At 43.2% G+C, this 22,228-nt stretch overlaps 2 protein-coding genes across 5 annotated transcripts in view; one reads left to right on the top strand and one right to left on the bottom strand.

The window, feature by feature from the left end:
* The window catches only part of LOC310702760 (uncharacterized protein), a 151,042-nt gene that overhangs the window by 7,497 nt on the left and 121,317 nt on the right, over positions 1 to 22,228 (bottom strand). For 2 of the 4 annotated variants that reach the window (XM_083494865.1, XM_083494864.1), the window contains exon 4: positions 17,524 to 17,640. In XM_083494865.1, the coding sequence (XP_083350991.1) occupies positions 17,524 to 17,640 (117 nt within the window). Of the gene's footprint in view, positions 1 to 15,738; positions 16,003 to 17,523; positions 17,641 to 21,434; positions 21,552 to 22,228 lie in introns of those variants that run through there. The other 2 variants (XM_083494863.1, XR_014523592.1) reach the window with 2 other exon arrangements.
* The window catches only part of LOC310702762 (uncharacterized protein), a 71,563-nt gene that overhangs the window by 782 nt on the left and 48,553 nt on the right, over positions 1 to 22,228 (top strand). Inside the window, exons 2-4 of the mRNA XM_083494868.1 lie at positions 2,792 to 2,905; positions 3,873 to 3,989; positions 4,993 to 5,109. Of these exons, the coding sequence (XP_083350994.1) occupies positions 2,792 to 2,905; positions 3,873 to 3,989; positions 4,993 to 5,109 (348 nt within the window). The remainder of the gene's footprint in view (positions 1 to 2,791; positions 2,906 to 3,872; positions 3,990 to 4,992; positions 5,110 to 22,228) is intronic.

A 22,228-nucleotide genomic window follows, 5' to 3' on the forward strand; every position in this document is an offset into this window, starting at 1 on the left:
ATAATGGAGGGATACAATCTATTTCAGAGAAACAGACCAGACAAGAAAGGAGGAGGAGTGGCGTTATATGTCAGGGATGTGTATACCTGTGAAGAGATCCAAGATTTAGAACCTCAAAGCCAAAGTGAGAGCATTTGGGTCAAAATTAAGGGAGAGAAGAATAACAGTGACCTCATTGTGGGAGTTTACTATAGATCCCCAAGCCAAACGGAGGACATAGATGATGCCTTACTGGAACAGATGGCCAAGCATGCAAAAGGAAGGGAGAAAGTAGTAATGGGGGACTTCAATTACCCAGATATTTGTTGGATGTCAAACTCAGCCAAGAGCATAAGGTCAAACAGATTCCTCACTGACCTTGCAGACAACTTCATTGTCCAGAAAGTGGGAGAAGCAACAAGAGGAACAGCCATTTTAGATCTGGTCCTAACCAATGTTGATGACCTGGTTAGTGGGGTAGAAGTGGAAGGATCATTAGGTGTGAGTGATCATGCTCTTCTGAAGTTTACTATACAGCGGAAAGGAGGCTTGCTAGAGAAGTTAAAAGCAACAAAAAAGGCTTTTATGGGTATGTTCGTAGCAAAAGGAAGAACAAAGAAACAGTGGGGTCACTCAGAGGAGAAGATGGTGAAATGCAAACAGGGGACACAGAAAGGGCTGAACTCCTCAATGCCTTCTTTGCCTCAGTCTTCTCTGATAAAGAAAACAATGCCCGACCTGAAGAATTTGGAGCAAATGATTCAGCAGAGGAAACACAGCCCAGAATAACTAAGGAGATAGTACAAGAATACTTGGCTAGTTTAGATGTATTCAAGTCTCCAGGGCCAGATGAACTGCATCCAAGAGTATTAAAAGAACTGGCAGATGTGATCTCAGAACCACTGGCAGTCATCTTTGAGAATTCCTGGAGAACAGGCGAAGTCCTGGCAGACTGGAGGAGGGCAAATGTTGTCCCTATTTTCAAAAAGGGGAAAAGAGAGGACCCAAATATCAATGGTTCCTCTTCATCCTGGAGAAGAGTGACTAGTGGGGTGCCACAGGGTTCTGTCTTGGGCCCGGTCTTATTCAACATCTTTGTCAACGACTTGGATGATGGACTCAAGGGCATCCTGATCAAATTTGCAGATGACACCAAACTGGGAGGGGTGGCTAACACCCCAGAGGACAGGATCACACTTCAAAACCACCTTGACAGATTAGAGAACTGGGCAAAAACAAACAAGATGAATTTTAACAGGGAGAAATGTAACTATTGCACTTGGGCAAAAAGAATGAGAGGCACAAATACAAGATGGGTGACACCTGGCTTGAGAGCAGTACATGTGAAAAGGATCTAGGAGTCTTGGTTAACCACAAACTTGACATGAGCCAACAGTGTGATGCGGCAGCTAAAAAAGCCAATGCAATTCTGGGCTGCATCTAGATCAAGGGAAGTAATAGTGCCACTGTATTCTGCTCTGGTCAGACCTCACCTGGAGTACTGTGTCCAGTTCTGGGCACCACAGTTCAAGAAGGACACTGACAAACTGGAACGTGTCCAGAGGAGGGCAACCAAAATGGTCAAAGGCCTGGAAACGATGCCTTATGAGGAACGGCTAAGGGAGCTGGGCATGTTTAGCCTGGAGAAGAGGAAGTTAAGGGGTGATATGATAGCCATGTTCAAATATATAAAAGGATGTCACATAGAGGAGGGAGAAAGGTTGTTTTCTGCTGCTCCAGAGAGGCGGACACGGAGCAATGGATCAAAACTACAAGAAGATTCCACCTAAACATTAGGAAGAACTTCCTGACAGTAAGAGCTGTTCGACAGTGGAATTTGCTGCCACGGCGTGTGGTGGAGTCTCCTTCTTTGGAGGTCTTTAAGCAGAGGCTTGACAACCATATGTCAGGAGTGCTCTGATGGTGTTTCCTGCTTGGCAGGGGGTTGGACTCGATGGCCCTTGTGGTCTCTTCCAACTCTATGATTCTATGATCCCCAAGTCTTTTCTAATTCCAGAGGTCTTGGATCTATGAAGAGTAAATATCTGATGAAGGATTCCATTGTAGACCTAACCCAGCAGGTTTCTTTGTTAAAGAATGCCCACAGTTGCCACCTCAGGACCCCATCATTATACCCTATGAAGAGATGGTGCCCCTAGCCAAATGGGTGGGCCTTACCCCCTCCTCACCTGGCTGGTAGCTGAGAATGACTATAGCCAGCACATTTGGGTGTGAGCGGAGCAAAACACATTGGCAACACTACTGGGAAGATTACAGAAAAAACCATTCTCAGAGAGGGCGCAAGTGGCAAGGTATTTCTGAAGCTCAGAACAGCAGTAATTCTGATTGGCAGATGTTGAAAGCAAAGGGGGAACCTTCAGTAGAATGGAATGAAGGATGACATAGTTGCCAGTTATGTGGGTCTGTGGGTGCATTATCTGCTAATTTTTCTCTCCTTGCACTAACAACCTGCAAGATATAGGCTTTTCAGCTGTGCAGAAAAAATCCCAGGAGCAGTAATAATCATCATCATAATGTTATGATTTATGTGCCACCCAAGTGGCTGGGTGCAGCTGAGTGTCAGCCCCCTTACAAGGTTCAGGAATCAGCTGGAGTGTTTGCAGAGAAGGAGGACCGATCTGACCCTTGCTAATGCTGGCCAATGAAACAGTAGTTAGCAGGTTGAGAGGCAGCAGAAGCCTGTAAAAGTTGGTCATCCCATTAAATACGCAGGGTTCTAGTTTGGAAAAAAAGTAGTTGGCAACCCCTTTGCCCCCTTGAAATGAATTTATTTCCCTTCTCTTTTACACAGGGCAATTTATATGTGAACTAGCAGGAGGAACTTGCCATTATTCAGCAACTACAAAATGTGAAAATGGAGAAATTAAGGGGATCTCCTGTGGCAGCAACGGAATCTGCTGCAATGGTAAGTGATATCTACTGAGTTGTTTTGTTTTTGCAAAAAAAGATAAATATGTAGTAAATAAATATATATAAAAGGGTAAAGGTAAAGGACCCCTGGCAGTTAAGTCCAGTCGCAAACAACTCTGGGGTTGGGTGCTCAGCTAGCTTTACTGACCGAGGGAGCCCTCATCTGTCTGCAGACATTTTTCCAGGTCATGTGGCCAGCATGACTAAGCCGCTTCTGGCAAAACCAGAGCAGCGCACGGAAACACTGTTTACCTTTCTGCTGCAGTAGCAGTACCTATTTATCAACTTGCACTTTGACATGCTTTTGAACTGCTAGGTTGGCAGAAGCTGGGACTGAGCAAAGGGAGCTCACCCCATCATGGGGATTCGAACGACGACCTTCCGATCGGCAAGCCCAAGAGGCTCAGCGGTTTACCCCACAGCACCACCTGCAACCCCATTTATAAAGAAGATCCCCCCCCCCAAATCAACCATTCTATGTTAAATTGATGATGTCAGTGAAATTAGGACTTTCCATGCCTGACAATCCAAATCTGTAAAACTCCACCATGAGGTCACCAGCTGGCCTCGGGTAAACCAGGCTTTCACTCTCAGCCTCAATCTCCCCATCAGTATTATGGGACATAATAATACTGACTTGCTGGTACAGAAGGCTTTGAATATTTATTTACTCATTGCAATTATCTCCCACCTTTTTCTCCATGGAGCTCAAGGTGCCTTCTGTGGTTCTTCCTAATTTAATCCTCACAACAACCCTGAGAGGCCCAAGGAGACACTGTGAGCCTCATGATGAGGCTGCATTTGAAGGCTGGTCTCCCATTTCCTAGTCCAGGACCTCAGGCTCTCATACTTGAAAGTGCTCTTCCAATGCTCAAAACAAAACGCCCTTCAAATTAACATTTCTGTTTTGCACAAGAAGTCCTTTCAAATAATGACAATTTAATTCCCTCTCATTTGCACAGCTGAAATTCCATTTTGTACACACTCGGGAGGATTTTGCCAGGCCCCAATCACTAAGAAGTGTACCTTTGGAGAGATTACAAACATCCCCTGTGGTCCTAATGAACGCTGCTGTAGGCGTAAGTTATATACATGACTTGGTGGTCCCACTCGTGCAAATGTTTACTTATTTTTAATCCTGTTTTCCTGATCTACACTCTCCATCTTCACTGGACAATGCAGGGCTTTGCTTGTGCTAAAGGAAATAATCACTGATCAGTTTCTGGATCAGAGTAGCTGATAATACGCTCAGGGTATATTAATCTTATTTTTAGAAGTAAAAAGTTGGATTCAGTTTTGATGCAGCACATCTAGGTTCTGCATCTTCTTTTAAGCATTAGAGCTTCAAGGTTTTCATCTGTGCACAGGGAATTGTGATACTACAGATGTTCATATGGGTGCAAACTGTGCAACCTGCTCTTCCCATGGGAAGTAAAAAATGGGGGCTTTGATCTAACTCTCCAAAATGTTAAGACAGCGCTGAGTAAGTGAGGATGAGCCAGCAGTCTGCTGCTGCTGAAGGAACACAAATATGATTTGGCAACAAAGATTCCCACTTCATTCTGCACTCACCAGAACTCACATGAAGTACAAAAATAATGTTGACCTCACATGCCTGACAATCCAAGTCTGTGAGAATCCACCATGAGCTCACCAGGTGGCCTATGGATAACCACACTTTTACTCTCAGCCTCAATCTTCCCATAAGCATTATGGGATATAATAATACTGACTTGCTGTTACAGAAGGGCTTTGAATATTTTTTCATTGCATTTATATCCCAGGTTCTTCTCAATGGAGCTCAAAGTGGCTTCTATGGTTCTTCTTAATTTAATCCTCACAACAATCATGCAAGGAAGATTAGGCTAAAAGTGAGTGACTGTCCCAAGGCCACCCAGGGAGTCTCATGATGAGTCTGGATTTGAAGGCTAGTCTCCCATTTCCTAGTCCAGGACCTCAGGCTCTCATACTTTAAAGTGCTCTTCCAATGCTTAAAACAAAACATCAGTCAAATGAATGTTTATATTTTGCACAAGAAGTCCTTTCAAATAACGACCATTTAATTCCCTCTCTTTTGCACAGATGGACTACCATTGTGTAGATTCTCGGGAGGTTTTTGCCAGGCCCCAATGACTGCGAACTGTACTTTTGGAGAGATTACAAACGCCGCCTGTGGATCTAATGAACGCTGCTGCAGGAGTAAGTGATACCCAGGATTGGTCCCACTCACGTGTGAATTTTTGCTCATTTTTAATCCTGATTTCCTGATCTACACTCTGCATCTTCACTGGAGGAAGCAGAAGCAGGGCTTTGTTTGTGCTAAAGGAAATAGTGGTCAATCACTTTATAAATCAGGACATAGTAACCCTATTTTTAGATGTCTAAATTTGGATTCAGTTTGATGCAGCACGTCTAGGCTCTGCATCTTCTTTTAAGCATTAGAGCCTCAAGGTTTTCCTCTGTGCACAGGGAATTTTGATGCCACAGATGTTCATATGGGTGCAAACTGTGCAGGCTGCACTTCCCATGGGCAGTAAAAACTGGCGGCTCTGATCTAATTTTCCAAAATGTTAAGACAACCCTCAGTAAATAAGGATGAGCCAGCAGTCTGCTGGTGCTGCAAGAACGCATATGTGATTTGGCAACAAAGAGTCCCACTTCATTCTGCACTCACCAGACCTCACCTGAAGTACCAAAATACATCACAATATCCAGCAGTATAACCGGAGCTGGAAACCTGATGGTCCCTAAGGACCTGAACCAGGGGAGGAATTCTTGAATGCCAACAATGTTGATAGTTACAGGTAGGTAGCTGTGTTGGTCTGCCGTAGTCAAGACAAAATGAAAAAATTCCTTTCAGTAGCACCTTAGAGACCAACTAAGTTTGTTCGTGTGCACGTACACTTCTTCAGATACACACAATGGTGATAGTTCATTCTGCCTCTTAGAAATACTGGAGAAATGAATTGAAAAGCAACTGCAATCTGAGGATGTAGATGAGAAATAATTTAATAGATCTATGCTAGCCTGTGATGGAGTCCTCAAAGTCAGAAACTGCCTGTGGCCCATCCTGACATCCAGGATGGGTCAGGGGATGTCGGCATTGATCTTGCAAATTCCTCTGAGAGCTCTTCTGGGCCTGCATGTCCTCTTCCTTTCTGCTATAGATTCCTGCATTGCAGGGTGGCCTTAAATGTTCCATTGAGTCCTTCCAACACTACAATTCTTTGATCCCCCCTCATTTCCTGAAGGTGAGCAATCCGACTCCAGGCTCATGAAACTGCAATCAATTAGAGATTTCCTTCTTTCTTTTATTCAGGACAATAATCAATGTAAGAGGAAAAGGGGGGTTCTGCCAGGAGGAACTCACCAAACTCTGCCCGCCTGGTCTAACTCTTCCTGCTTACTGTGGCTTCAATGCACAATGCTGTGCCCTTGAGTGACATCAGTGAGCAGCCCACATCCAAAAGTGTGAACGCCTGATTGCTACGCTGATTCTTCTGGATCTTTGCTTGTGGAAGTGGGCCTGATCAATCCATTTGTGAAGCAAGCAATGAAACACAGATCAGTCTGTTCAGATGATCATCTAATTAAACACATATTAACCTGCAAATTTAAAATGTATTTTTTTCATTTTTTAAAAAAAACATTTATGACTAAATATGACCCTCCTCCAGTGGAAACGCATCATATCTGCTCAAGATCCCTCTTGACTGAAGTTCTCATCCCCGAGTCCCAGGCGGAGATAACAGCAGCTAATGATTTTCATGCACCCAGGCAGAGCTTGGGTTTCGCTGCCCAGTTGGTTATGTGAACACGGGTGGGATAGGCTGAACTCAACCCAGACTGGAGCCATCACCTAACTGGAACTGATTATTCAGGAGCCACTGCCTTGTGGGTGCCCATAGGTCACTGAGAGTGGTATTTAATGCTGCTGAATGCACATCAGGTTTATTGATTTCTATGGGTGTACTCTGAGTAGGAGTCAGAATTTTCTGAAAGGTGTTTTCTGGAATTTTGAGAAGGAAAGAAGGAACTCAGGGAGGTGCCAGGGAGGAGGTGGGACTTGTAATGCTCCCTGACATACACCTCCCCCCCAGGACCCCCTCCACCCCCGGCCCGACATTCTGATCCAACCTCGTCCCTTTCCTCGGCCGATGATGCGGGGAATCCCCTGAAGGAGCTGTCACCATCCTCTGAGGATTCAAAACCCGCTTCCCACCCGCTCCGATCTCTTCCCGTGGGGTGGGCCTCCCAGTCTGATTCTTCTCCCTCTGACACCTCCCCTCCCTCTGTTTCGAGGCAGTAAAACCTACAAAGTCCTCTTTGTCGTCTGTGGTTCCAAATTCTTCCTCCCAGAATCTCACTAGTGGTTTTGGTTTATCTGGGAACAGGCTGTGGAATTCTTCCACTAGATACCTGTCATTGATCGCCTCAGCGGGGACCCACGTGTTTTCTGACCCAGCTTCTCCCTCCCAAGCTACCAAGTATTCCACCTGGCGCCCTCGCCACCTTGAATCGAGTATTTCTGTGGCTTGGTTGTGGTGTTCCCTCTCCTCTACCCGCGGGTGGGTGGTGACTCCTCCCTCCCGCCCCAGAAATTCCCGCCATCCCTGTACGGTGAGAGTAGGGACCTATGGAACACCGGATGTATCTTCATGCTGTCAGGCAACTTGAGCTGGAATGCCACAGGGTTCACCTGCTGTGTTACCTCAAAAGGTCCCAGCCGCCTTGGCTGCAACTTCTTGCACCCTCCGTTTAGGGGTAACCCTTGGGTTGACAACCACACTCGGTCTCCCACCCATATGGCCTCCCCCTCCCGACGGTGCTTGTCTGCCTGCCTCTTGTAGGCTTCCTTGGCCTGCTCCAAGTGCATTTGGAATTGCTGGTGCAAGGCCTCCATTTCTTCCACAAACTGCTCTGCCACAGGTACACGCCATCCTCCCTCCCCCCCTCCCCGGGAAGCCCCTGGGGTGACACCCATAATTGGCCATGAACGGGCTCATTCCCATGGACACATGTTCAGCGTTATTGTAAGCAAATTCAGCCAGCGCTAGTTTCTCTACCCAATCGTTCTGTCTCTCGCTGACGCAGCAGCGTAGGTATTGCTGGAGGATACTGTTCGCTCTTTCCGCTTGCCCATTGGTTTCCGGGTGTCGCGCCGTCGAGAATCCCACCTCGACCTGCAGCAAGCTCATGAGCTTCCTCCAGAACCGGGAAGTAAATTGTTTCCCGCGATCTGAGATGACCCTCGAGGGAGCCCCATGCAGCCTGAAGATGTGATCCACAAACAACCGGGCTGTCTCCTCTGCCGTCACTGCATGTGAGCAAGCTATGAAATGGCACATCTTCATCAGTAGATTGACTACTACCATGACTGCCGTCTTTCCCCGTGACTTGGGCAAATCTGTCATAAAATCAATGGACACCACCTCCCAGGGTCTTCTTGGCATGGGTAAGGGTTCCAGTAACCCTCCGGGGGCAGCCCCGTACATATTCCCATACATCTTCCCTCGTCCTTGGCCATCAGAACTGCCTGGTGACGAGCAGCATGGTTTTGTGCTGTCCAAAGTGCCCAGCTGTTGGGTTGCCGTGGAGTTGTTTGAGTACTTTCCCCCTCAAGGTCTCCCCCGGTACATACAGCGCCCCCTTTTAGTACAGCAGCCCTTCTTTTTCCTCAAACCCTCCATGGTTTTCCCTTCCGTCTCGGAGTTTCCTGATTTTAGTTTGAGCGAACACGTCGTTTCTAGTAAGCCCGGCCAGTTCTCGTTTCCCAACCAACGCTCCCCCACACACCCATTGGTCCTCGGGGATCACGTGTCGGATCTCTGGCGGTCCCTCTCCTTCCATGTACTCCAGCTTCCGGGAGAGAGCATCTGCTCTTACGTTTTCCTCTCCTGGCACGTATCGGATCGCGAAGGAAAACTTGGAGAACTCCTGTGCCCATTGAATCTGTCTCTGGTTGAGTACTCGCGCGGTCTTCCAGTATTCCAAGTTCTTGTGATCAGTACAAACCTGGATCTTGTGCTGCGCCCCTATTAACAGATGTCTCCATCGGCGAAACGCCGCATAGATCGCAAGCAGTTTGCGGTCATACACCGTATAGTTTTGCTCCGACTTGCTCAGCTTCCTTGAGAAAAAGGCACATGGCATCCAGCCCTGCTTGGCCCCTGGCTGCAAAAGTACCGCCCCAATGGCTCGGTTGGACGCGTCGGTCTCCAGCCTCATGGGCTTCTCCAGATCAACGTGCAGGAGCTGCTCTTCCGAAGCGAATGCCTTCTTCAGTCTTTCAAAGGATTGCTGGGCACTTTTTGTCCAGGTGAACTTCTTTTTGCTACTGAGACAATCTGTGATGGGAGCTGTCTAGTGGGCGAAGTTCTTGATGAACTTCCTGTAGAAGTTGCTGAACCCTAGGAACCTCTGCACATCCTTCCGGGTTTTGGGGGCCTTCCAATCCAGCACTGCCTGCACCTTGCTTGGGTCCATAGCTAGGCCCTTGTTTGACAACTTGTACCCCAGAAACTCGACCTCTCTGGCGTGAAATTGGCATTTTTCCAGCTTAACCCACAACTGGTGCTTCTGCAGTCTCTTTAGCACTTCCCAGACGTCTCTGACATGTTGCTTCTCATTGTCCGAATAGATTAAGACATCGTACAAAAAGGCTACACAGTTCTTGTACAGCAGGGGCCCCAACACGTGGTACATGAATGCTTGAAAGCAGGCGGAGCCTGATTGTAATCCAAATGGCATGACTAAGTACTCAAAAGCCCCCAGGGGGGTGAACACGGTGGTTTTTCATTCGTCCCCCTCCCTTACCCTAATCAAATTGTACACTCCCCTGAGGTCCAGCTTGGTAAAAATTCTCCCCTGCCTCACCCGTGTTAAAATGTCGTCAATCCTGGGCATTGGGAAGGTCACGGGTTCTGATACCAGGTTTAACGCCCGGTAATCTACGACTAATCTAGGCTGATTAGTCTCTTTTTTGTCCACAAAGAACACCGGACTGCCCCCCACCACCTTTGATTCCCTTATGAACCCCCTCTTCAGGTTCTTGTCAATAAACTGCTGCAACTCCTGCATCTCCCAGTCAGACATTGCATACAGCTTACCCACCAGCAGCTGAGCCCCTGGGAGTAAGTTGATTTGGCAGTCAAAGGGCCTATGGGGGGGTAGTCTATCCGCCTCCTTCTCGCTGAAGACTTCCTTCAGGTCAGCATATTGTGGTGGCACCTCCCCTTTTGTTTCCACCGCCAACCCAGCCACCCTGGCCACTGTCATTCTTGGGGTTGAACTCTTTCTGTCCGGACAGCCTCTAGCTTCGTGGCTGTCTCAGTCGCTGGCAGAATCTGTCAGTGGGCGTTTCTTGAACTTCTTCCAGCAAAGAAGTTCTTTGACGCCAAGTCTCCTCCTACTCTCCCTGCGCGGAAGTCTTCTGCGCAGGGAGGGTGTGGGCAGCGGAGTACCCGTAATCTCTCCGCTGGTCTCCAGCGAGGAGTCTTGGAGCCTCCTCTCCGATTCCCCCATCTGCCCCCCTTCTCCACTGGTGTTACACTGATTTCCTTCCCCAGCAGATGGGCTGCCTCTCTCTCTACTGGGACCCTCTCCGGCATCCCTCTGGAGCCTTCCCTCCGCCTCTAGCTCTGATGGCAGTTCCCTGACAGGGATATTTAGGTATAATCATACCAATAGATATTACCAAATTAGTAGCATATAATTTAAACAAAGGGACGCGGGTGGTGCTGTGGGTAAAACCTCAGTGCCTAGGACTTTCCGATCGCATGGTCAGCGGTTCGAATCCCCGTGGCTGGGTGAGCTCCCGTCGTTCGGTCCCAGCTCCTGCCCACCTAGCAGTTCGAAAGCACCCCTAAGTGCAAGTAGATAAATAGGTATTGCTTTATAGAGGGAAGGTAACAGCATTTCCATGCGTTGTGCTGGTCTGGTGCTGCCTTGCCAGAGCAGCTCCTTCACGCTGGTCATGTGACCCGGAAGTGTCTTCGGACAGCGCTGGCTCCCGGCCTCTTAAGCGATATGAGGTTTTCAGAGTCTTCATCATCAGACAGCCCTCCTCTGCCCCTCTGGTCAATATCCTTCTTGAATGCCAAATCCTCATTTTTTAATTGATAATTACATTTTTAGTAAGGATATTATTGGAGTTGCAGAACCCCACAGACATTTCCTAATTAAGGAATTCCTTTTCTGGAAATATTTACTACATATATGACCTGGAATTCTACTCACACTATAGATTATTCTGGGAATAATGTTCATTTGAGAGTATTAACCCTTCCGCATAAGGGCAGGTTAAATGGCTCCCATCTATTAATATGAAAAGAAAACTCATCGATTACTTTGTTTAAATTACATGCTACTAATTCAGTAATATCCGTTGGTATGATTATGCCTAAATATCTAATTGACTCTCTGCAAATATGGAACTGATAGCTCTTAGCTGAATAAATAAAGTCACTGTTACTTATATGAAGCCATACCGACTTTGCCCAATTTATAGAATATCTTGAGCAGGGCTAGCATTGGCTGTCCTCCGATGTCCCTGTGCACCGGCAACCATAACAGAAGATCCGGAAGTAAATTTGGCAAACGGTTGGTTCAGTTGTTTCTGGAATCCCTGCCCCAACCTGGTTTCCTAACATTGTTTCTCCTTTCCACTGCTGATTTCTTTCTCCTCCCTGGAGTCTTCCTGACCAGTCAAGGATCGCATTGTGGAAGTATACCTGAAGGAGCATCTCTACCCTCATCATTCAGCCCTGACATGGAGGTCCAGCCCCAAGGACCTTTTGGCAGATCCTTCATTGGGAGGGGTGACAGAAGAAGAAGAAGAAGAAGAGTTTGGATTTGATATCCCGCCTTTCACTCCCTTTAAGGAGTCTCAAAGCGGCTAACATTCTCCTTTCCCTTCCTCCCCCACAACAAACACTCTGTGAGGTGAGTGGGGCTGAGAGACTTCAAAGAAGTGTGACTGGCCCAAGGTCACCCAGCAGCTGCATGTGGAGGAGCGGAGACGCGAACCCGGTTCCCCAGATTACGAGACTACCGCTCTTAACCACTACACCACACTGGCTCTCGCAGGCAGAGGGCCTTTTAGGTAGTGGTGACTATGGAACTAAGGTCAACGGCACCAGTGTGGTATTTAGAGACCTGGGAGACATGGGCTCACGGGAGAAAACGATTTACATCGCCTTGAGTTCTTTGGGGAATGTTGGGAGAGAAATGTCTAAACAAACAAATTGAAAGTGGCATGGATATGTGTTCCTAGGTGTTGAACTTTAGATATCCTTTTCTGCTTGTATTTTATTTTAATTGGCATCTGCAATTACACTTGGCTATGTTATGAATTAATATATGTAAATTAAAGTTGAAAAAAAAGACCCAGATCAATGATTGAATCTGGGATCTTGATCACTAGGCAGCAATAGCCCTTCCCGACTCTTTAGTCCCACCTCCTCCCTGGCACCTCCCTGAGTTCCTTCTTTCATTCTCTTTCCATTAACCAAAGAAACACAAACAACAGCTAAACAAAGACACAACAAAAAAGAAAACAAACAACAAAAGACATCATACAAATAGTTGACTTCCCTCCACCTCGGCTTTGGATTATATAACAAAAGATTTTTTTCCGCAGTTTCAATTTACGACATCTACGCGTCGAAGGATTATATTAAACCTACTGTGAATTTTAAATTTCTTACATCTGCTTCAATATATGTTATAAATTTGTTCCATTCCTTAATAAACTTTGTGTCTTTCTGGTCTCTAATTTTTTGTGTCATTTTTTCCAATTCTATGTATTCGAATAATTTACTTTGCCACTCTTTAACTGTTGGGATATTTGTTGTCTTCCAATTTTGTGCTATCAGTCTTCTAGCAGCTGCTGTTGCATATTGAAATAATATCTGATCCTCTTTCTTAATTTCACCTCCAATCATCCCCCAAAGAAAAGCTTCTGGTTTTTTAACGAAGGTGTATTAAAAAAACAAAAAATTAGTTCATTATAGATAAGTTCCCAAAACTTTTTAATTTTTTCACAAGTCCACCACATATGGTAGAAATTGCCTTCCTTAATTTTGCATTTCCAGCATGCATTATCTCCAGTCTTATAGATTTTTTCTAATTTTACAGGTGTGATGTACCAACGGTACATCATTTTCTCCATATTTTCTCTAAGTGCAACACAAGCTGTGGATTTCATTTCTTTATTCCAAAGAATAAACTGTCATATTCCAAATTATATCCCAAATCTATCGCCCATTTTACCATAACTTCTTTTATCTCCTCGTCTTTAGTATCCCATTCTAACAACTGATTATACATTTTAGATAAGAGTTTGGATTTCCCTTCCAATATTTCTACTTGAAATCTAGATTTTTTTCATTCATCCCTATCTTTTTATCTTCATTCCACAGAGCATTAATTTGATGAAATTGTAGCCAGCCTGTTAGTTTATTTCCTAACTCTTCATATGTTTTGATTTTCCATCCTTTTTCTGTTCTAACCAGTAGATCTTCATATGTCCATCTTTCACCTTCCAAATTTATTTTTTTAATTGTTAAAATATCGAATGGTGATACCACCAGGGGGTCTTTCCTTCAAGGAATCTTTTGTTTCTCTCCCATACCTCAAGCAGTGGTCCTCTGATAATGTGGTTGGAGAATCCTCTATGTACTCTTCCCTTATTGTGCCACAAGTATGCATGCCATCTGAATCTGACCTTAAAGCCCTCTAAATCCAATAAATCTATGTTCTTTATAACAATCCACTCCTTAATCCAACAAAGGCACGAGGCTTCATAGTATAATTTCAGGTTTGGCACTGCAAATCCTCCTCTATCTCTTCGGTCTGTGAGTAATTTAAATTTAATTCTTGGTCGTTTCCCCTGCCAAATAAATTTTGATAAAAAAAATTGCCAATCCTTGAATATTGTGGTTCCCCTAATCACCGGAATATTTTGAAATAAAAACAACAATTTTGGAAGTATGTTCATCTTAATTGCCGCCATTCTTCCTGAGCATGATAATTTTATCCTGTTCCAGGTATCCAAGTCCTTTTTTATTTCTTTCCAGGTGTTTGTGTAATTATCCTCCATTAAATTTATATTTTTCGTAGTTAACCATATTCCCAAGTATTTTACCTTTCTTACAACTTTAATTCCGCACTGTGATTCTAAATAGTTTTTTAAATCTTCCCCCATGTTCTTGGTCATCATTTTGGTTTTTATTCTGTTTAGCTTAAAGCCCGATAGCTTTCCAAATTCTTCTAATAGTTCTATTACCCTACCAACACTTTTTTGTGGTTCTTCTAATGATAACATCAAATCATCGGCATACGCTTTCAGTTTATATTCTTTTGTCCCAATTTTAATTCCACGTATCTCTGGTGTTATTCTTATCTTATTGGCAATTATTTCTAAGACCAATATGAACACAAGAGGTGACAGAGGGCAACCTTGTCTCGTACCCTTCGAGGTCTCAAATGATTCAGTTAAATCATTATTAATAATCAATTTAGCTCTTTGGCTCGAGTAGATCGCTTTTATTCCCTCCAAAAATGTGCCCTCTATCCCTACTGTTTCCATACACTTTAATAAAAATTGCCAGGATACATTGCCGAAAGCTTTTTCGGCATCAACAAAAATTAGTACCGCGGGGATTTCTTTTTTTATATATATAAAATTTTTATTGGATTTTCACAATTTATATAAACACAGACAATACACAATACAGACATACAAACACAGAAAACTAACACGTATAATTTTCAAATCTTTTTTTCTTAAAACATATTTCGCCGACCTCCTCATACCTCCCCTTTCTGCATTCCAGTTCTAAAATACATTTCAGCAAATCCTTCCCTTAATTTTATCTAATTGTTTCCTCTTCTTCTTCTCTTTTATATAATTTTTCATAAAATTTAAGAAAACTTTTCTTTATTTCTTTGGGGTCTTCCAATAATTGTTCTTCTATTTTTATTTTGTTAATCACGTTTTGTTTTTTTTGTTTTTTCGTAATTGCCACGCCAATAATTTTCCCGTTTTATTTGCTGATTCAAAATTTTTTTGCTTCAATGACTTGATTCACCATTCTACTTCTTGGTTTATTAGGATTGAATATTGTGTTTGTAACATTTTATACGTTTGTTTAATCTGTTCCTCACTTGGGTTTATTATTACTTTTTTCACATTCTCTTAATTGGGTAAGTATTCCTTCTTTTTTCGTTCTCTTAACTTTTTTCCTATAGCTGTTCTGATTGATTAGGAAGCCTCTTAATACTGCCTTGCTGGCATCCCAAACTATGTCAATATTTGTTTCTTTGTTTATGTTTAAGTCCTTCCCGACTCTTCAATCCCACCTCCTCCCTGGCACCTCCCTGAGTTCCTTCTTTCATTCTCAAAATTCCAGAAAAAACCCTTCAGAAAATTCCGAGTCTTACTCAGAGTACACCCATAGAAATCAATAAACCTGATGTGCATTCAGCAGCATTAAATGCCACTCTCAGTGACCTATGGGCACCCACAAGGCAGTGGCTCCTGAATAATCAGCTCCAGTTAGGTCATGGCTCCAGTCCGGGTTGAGTTCAGCCTATCCCACCCGTGTTCACATAACCAACTGGGCAGCAAAACCCAAGCTCTGCCTGGATGCATGGAAAGCATTAGCTGCAGTTATCTCCTCCTGGGACACAGGGATGAGAACTTCAGTCAAGAGGGATCTTGGGCAGATATGATGCGCTTCCACTGGAGGAGGGTCATATTTAGTCATAAATGCTTTTTAAAAAAATTTAAAAAATACAATTTTAGAATTGCAGTTTAATTAGATGATCATCAGAACAAACTGATCTTTGTTTCATTTTTTGCTTCACAAATGGATTGATCAGGCCCACGTCCACAAGCAAAGATCCAGAAGAATCAGCATTGTAATCAGGCTTTCATACCTATGGATGTGGGCTGCTCACGGATGTCATTCAAGGGCAGAGCATTGTGCATTGAAGCCACAGTAAGCAGGAAGAGTTAGACCAGATGGGCAGCGTTTGGTGAGTTCCTCCTGGCAGAACCCCCCTTATCCTCTTACATTGATTATTGTCCTAAAAAAAAGAAAGAAGGAAATCTCTAATCGATTGCACTTTCATGAGCCTGGAGTCGGATTGCTCACCTTCAGGAGATGAGGGGGGGATCATAGAATTGTAGTGTTGGAAGGACTCAATGGAACATTTAAGGCCACCCTGCAATGCAGGAATCTGTAGCAGAAAGGAAGAGGACATGCAGGTGCAGCCCCAAAAGAGATGTCAGTGGAATTTGCAAGATCAGTGCCGACATCCCCTGGCCCATGCTGGATGTCAGGATGGGCCACTGGCAGCTTCTGACTTTGAGGACTCCATCACAGGCTAGAATAGATCTATTAAATTATTTCTTATCTAGAGCCTCCGATTGCAGTTGCTTTTCAATTCATTTCTCCAGTATTTCTAAGAGGCAGAATGAACTATCAGCATTGTGTGTATCTGAAGAAGTGTGCATGCACATGAAAGCTCATACCAAGAACAAACTTTTGACTATGGCAGACCAACACAGCTACCTACCTGTAACTATCACCATTGCTGGCATTCAAGAACTCCTTCCCTGGTTCAGGTCCTTAGGGACCATGAGGTTTCTAGCTCCGGTTCTACTGGATATTGTGATACATTTTTTTTTTACTTTAGGTGAGGTCTGGAAAGTGCAGAATGAAATGGGACTCTTTGTAGCAGAATCACATATGCGTTCTTGCAGCAGCAGCAGACGGCTGGTTCATCCTCATTTACTGAGGGTTGTCTTAACATTTTGTAAAGTTAGATCAGAGCCACCAGTTTTTACTGCCCATGGGAAGTGCAGCTTGCACAGTTTGGACCCATACGAACATCTGTGGTATCAAAATTCCCTGTGCACAGAGGAAAACCTTGAGGCTCTTATGCTTAAAAGAAGATGCAGAACCTAGAAGTGCTGAATCCAACTTTTGACTTCTAAAAATAGAATTAATATGCCCTGAGCGTATTATCAGCTACTCTGATCCATATACTGATCAGTGATTATTTCCTTTAGCACAAGCAAAGCCCTGCTTTCTCCCTTGAAGATGTAGAGTGTAGATCAGGAAATCAGGATTAAAAATTAGCAAACATTTGCACGAGTGGGACCACCAAGTCATGGGTATCACTTATTTATATTTTCACCAAAGCCAGGCTGAATGTCTTCCCCTCTGCAGTGCTGGATGGTAGGTTGAGAGGAGTTCCCTACCAGGTCAGACTTTGCTTGTGTGCTCAAGACATCAATTCCATAGATCATATTTTGTTACATTGTGCAAAGTATGAGCAGGCCAGGGCTGAACTGATACTACCCTTGCTGGTGCCTTTCCCGGGAAAGTCAGAGGCTCACTATGTCAGGTTCCTACTGGAAGACCCGACAAAAGCTAGAGCGTTGGCAGTGGCAAAGTTTTTATCAGTGGTTGCAAGAACAAATGAGCCCTATATTCCAAACAAAGTGCTTGATTAACCTGGAGGTAGTCTGTATGAACTCTGTATTAATTTGTAATGTTTTGTTGGGTCTCTGGACCGTAATAAAGATTGATGACGACTTACTTATACAGCAGCGTGCATTAGGACCACAAGAGACATTTATAATCTCTCCAAAGGTACAGTTCGCAGTCCTTGGGCCCTGGCAAAATCCTCCCAAGAGTATACACAGTGCAGACTCATCTGTGCAAACGAGAGGGAAGTAGATTTTCATCATTTGAGAGAACTCCTTGTGCAATACAGAAACGTTAAGTTGACGGGCGTTTTGTTTTGAGCATTGGAAGAGCACTTTCAAGTATGAGAGCCTGAGGTCCTGGACTAGGAAATTCGAGACCAGCCTTCAAATCCAGCCTTAAAATAACCTCAAAATACTATAGAACTTTGAAGGACTGGATAATTCAACCACTAAAGGAGGTTTGCAATGAAATTTTGGAGGGGGAAAAGTGCCAGAGTCGTGGAAAGAAGCATATATTACACTTATACTGAAAACTGAGTCTGAAAAGACACAACTTAAGAACTACCGACCCATATCCCTGTTAAATGTGGATTACAAAATATTTGCTGACATTTTGGCAAAAAGGCTGAAGAAAGTATTAGGGGAAGAGATACACAAGGACCAAGCTGGTTTTCTCCCAGGCAGACACTTGTCTGATAATACGAGGAATATAATTAACATTTTGGAGAAGTTGCAAGAGGACATTAACACTAAAGCAGTTTTAATCTTTGTGGATGCCAAGAAAGCCTTTGATAATATTTCTTGGAGCTTTATGAAGAAAAATCTTCAGGGGATGGGGGTCGGTCAAGGGTTTGAAAATGGTATAAGTGCAATTTATTCAGAACAAAAGGCTAAACTAATAGTTAACAATGTGGTGACAGAGGAATTTAAGATAGAGAAAGGGACACAACAAGGCTGCCCAATTTCCCCATTACTCTTTATTTCAGTCCTGGAGGTTCTGTTAAATATGATTAGAAGGGACCATTTGATTAAGGGTATAACGGTCGGAGCTAAACAATATAAATTGAAAGCTTTCGCAGATGATTTAGTACTGACACTACAGGAGCCAGAATCTAGCACTAAAAGAGTATTAGAACTGATCCAAGAGTTTGGTCATGTGGCAGGATTTAAGTTGAACAAGTTAAAAACTAAAGTCCTTGAGAAAAACTTAACAACGATTGAGAAAGAGAGGTTTCAGAATGAGACAGTTTTAACAGTGGTTAAGAAGGTGAAATACTTGGGGATTAATATGACAGCTAAAAATGGGAACTTATTTAAGGATAATTATGAAAAATGTTGGTCGGATGTTAAAAAGGATTTAGAAATATGGTCAAATCTGAAGCTTTCCTTGTTGGGTCGAATTGCTGTTATAAAGATGAATGTATTGCCAAGAATGCTGTTTTTGTTTCAATCACTACAAATTTTAGACAAAATGGACTGTTTCAAGAAGTGGCAGAGAGACATTTCTAGATTCGTCTGGCAGGGCAAGAAGCCCAGAATAAAATTTAAAATACTAACTGATGCAAAAGAAAGAGGGGGATTTGCCCTGCCAGACCTTAAACTTTACTATGAATCAGCAGCTTTCTGCTGGTTGAAGGACTGGCTGCTTCTTGAGAATACAGACATTTTGGATTTAGAAGGTTTTAACAATGTTTTTGGGTGGCATGCATACTTGTGGTATGACAAGGTTAAAGCACATAAGGCATTTAAAAACCATATTGTCAGGAAAGCAGTGTTTAATGTCTGGATAAGATGTAAAGACTTACTTGAAAATAAAACCCCAAGGTGGTTGTCACCGATGGAGGCAAAGGCCCAGAAAAGGCTCAATATGGAGGCCAAGTGGCCAAAATATTGGGAGATTTTGGAGCAAGAAGGAGACAAACTGAAATTGCAGAGTTTTGAGAAATTAAAAGACAGAGTGCGAGATTGGCTTCATTACTATCAAATAAGAGAGGCATATAATTTGGATTAAAAAATTGGCTTCCAGGTGGAAAAATCAAAGTTGGAAACAGAACTCTTAGATCCCAAAACTAAGATACTTTCAAGAATGTATAACTTGCTGTTAAAATGGAACACTCAAGATGAAACGGTTAAATCTGCTATGATTAAATGGGCACAGGATGTTGGACATAACATTATGTTTGCTGACTGGGAACAGTTGTGGACCACAGGTATGAAATTTACGGCATGTAATGCCCTAAGAGAGAATATTATGAAAATGGTATACATGACACCAGTCAAGCTTGCAAAAATCTATCATTTGCCCGATAATAAATGTTGGAAATGTAAAGAAACTGAAGGTACATTCTTTCACCTTTGGTGGACGTGCCCAAAGATTAAGGCTTTCTGGGAGATGATCTATAATGAAATGAAAAAGGTATTTAAATATACCTTCCTGAAGAAACCAGAGGCCTTTCTCCGGGGCATAGTCGGCCAATTGGTGCCAAAGAAGGATAGAACTTTCTTTATGTATGCAACAACAGCAGCAAGAATACTTATTGCAAAGTATTGGAAGACACAGGATTTACCCACACTGGAAGAATGGCAGATGAAAGTGATGGACTACATGGAATTGGCAGAAATGACTGGCAGAATCCGTGACCAGGGAGAAGAGTCGGTGGAAGAAGACTGGAAGAAATTTAAAGACTACTTGCAAAAATACTATAAAATTAACGAATGTTAAAATGATGTTGGATTGAAAATAAGTGATATTGGTAAAAATATTATCAAGAATATGCAAATATGGACTGACAATGGTTGAAAATACATAGTTATAATAGGTTAAGATACTGAGTAAAGACAAATGATAGAGGGTAAGGATTTGCTGAAAGGATTTTTAAACGGGAATACAAAAGGGGAGGTGTGAGGAGGTCAAAGAAATAAGGAAATGAGTTGAAAGTTTATTGAAAGATGGACTTATTTTAAATCTTCTTTTTTCTCTTTTTATTTAGCTATTAACTTCTTTTTCTTTTTTATATATCTTTTTTATGTGTTGTTTTTTTTAGTTAAGTTTTGTTTTAAATTTTTCCTATTTTGTAAAATTATGATTTTTGTAAACTCTACTTTGTAAACCTATGTTTTGTGTAATACCTATGTTTTGTGTAAAACCTTAATAAATATTTTATAAAAAAACAAAAAAACAACAACAAATCCAGCCTTATTGTGAGACTCCATCGGTGGCCTTGGGCCAATCACTCACTTTTAGCCTAATCTTCCTTGCAGGGTTGTTGTGAGGATTAAATTAAGAAGAACCATAGAAGCCACTTTGACCTCCATTGAGAAGAACCAGGGATATAAATGCAATGAAAAAAATATCAGTCTTATTATGTCCCATAATGCTGAAGGGGAAATTGAGGCTGAGAGTGAAAGTGTGGTTATCCATAGGCCAGCTGGTGAGCTGATTGGGGAGTCTCACAGACTTGGATTGTCAGGCATGTGAGGTCCTGATTTGACTGATGCTCCGGTCAACATTATTTTTGTACTTCAGGTGAGTTCTGTTGAGTGCAGAATGAAGTGGGAATCTTTGTTGCCAAATCGTATTTGTGTTCCTTCAGCAACAGCAGACTGCTGGCTCATCCTCACTTACTCAGCGCTGTCTTAACATTTTGGAGAGTTAGATCAGAGCCCCCATTTTTTACTTCCCATATAAAGAGCAGGTTGCACAGTTTGCACCCATATGAACCTCTGTGGCATCAAAATTCCCTGTGCACAGAGGAAAACCTTGAGGCTCTAATGCTTAAAAGAAGATGCAGAACCTAGAAGTGCTGCATCAAAACTGAATCCAACTTTTTACTTCTAAAAATAAAATTAATATACCCTGAGCGTATTATCAGCTACAGAAACTGATCAGTGATTATTTCCTTTAGCAGAAGCAAAGCCCTGCATTGTCCAGTGAAGATGGAGAGTGTAGATCAGGAAAACAGGATTAAAAATGAGCAAACTATTGCACGAGTGGGACCACCAAGTCATGTATATAACTTACGCCTACAGCAGCGTGCATTAGGACCACAGGAGATGTTTGTAATCTCTCCAAAGGTACAGTTCTTAGTGACTGGGGCCTGGCAAAATCCTCCCGAGTATCTACAAAATGGAGTTTCATCTGTTCAAAAGAGAGGGAATTAAATTGTCATTATTTGAAAGGACTTCTTGTGCAAAATATAAACATTCATTTGACTGATTTTTTGTTTTGAGCATTGGAAGAGCACTTTCAAGTATGAGAGCCTGAGGTCCTGGACCAGGAAATGGGAGACTAGCCTTCAAATCCAGCCTCATCATGAGGCTCACAGAGTGGCCTTGGGCCTCTCAGGGTTGTTGTGAGGATTAAATTAGGAATAACCACAGAAGGCACCTTGAGCTCCATGGAGAAAAAGGTGGGATATAAATGCAATGAGTAAATAAATATTCAAAGCCTTCTGTACCAGCAAGTCAGTATTATTATGTCCCATAATACCGATGGGGAGATTGAGGCTGAGAGTGAAAGCCTGGTTTACCCGAGGCTAGCTGGTGAGCTCATGGTGGAGTTTTACAGATTTGGATTGTCAGGCATGGAAAGTCCTGATTTGACTGACATCATCAATTTCACATAGAATGGTTGAATTGTGGGGGGCGGGGGTCCTGTTTATATATGGGGATGCGGGTCGTGCTGCAGTGTAAACCACCGAGCCTCTTGGGCTTGCCGAGCGGAAGGTTTCTGTTTGAATCCCCACGATGGCGTGATCTCCCTTTGCTCGGTCCCAGCTTCTGCCAACCTAGCAGTTCAAAAGCATGTCAAAGTGC

Source organism: Podarcis liolepis (genome assembly GCF_965112155.1).
Source record: "Podarcis liolepis genome assembly, chromosome: 3".
NCBI classification, from domain to species: domain Eukaryota; kingdom Metazoa; phylum Chordata; class Lepidosauria; order Squamata; family Lacertidae; genus Podarcis; species Podarcis liolepis.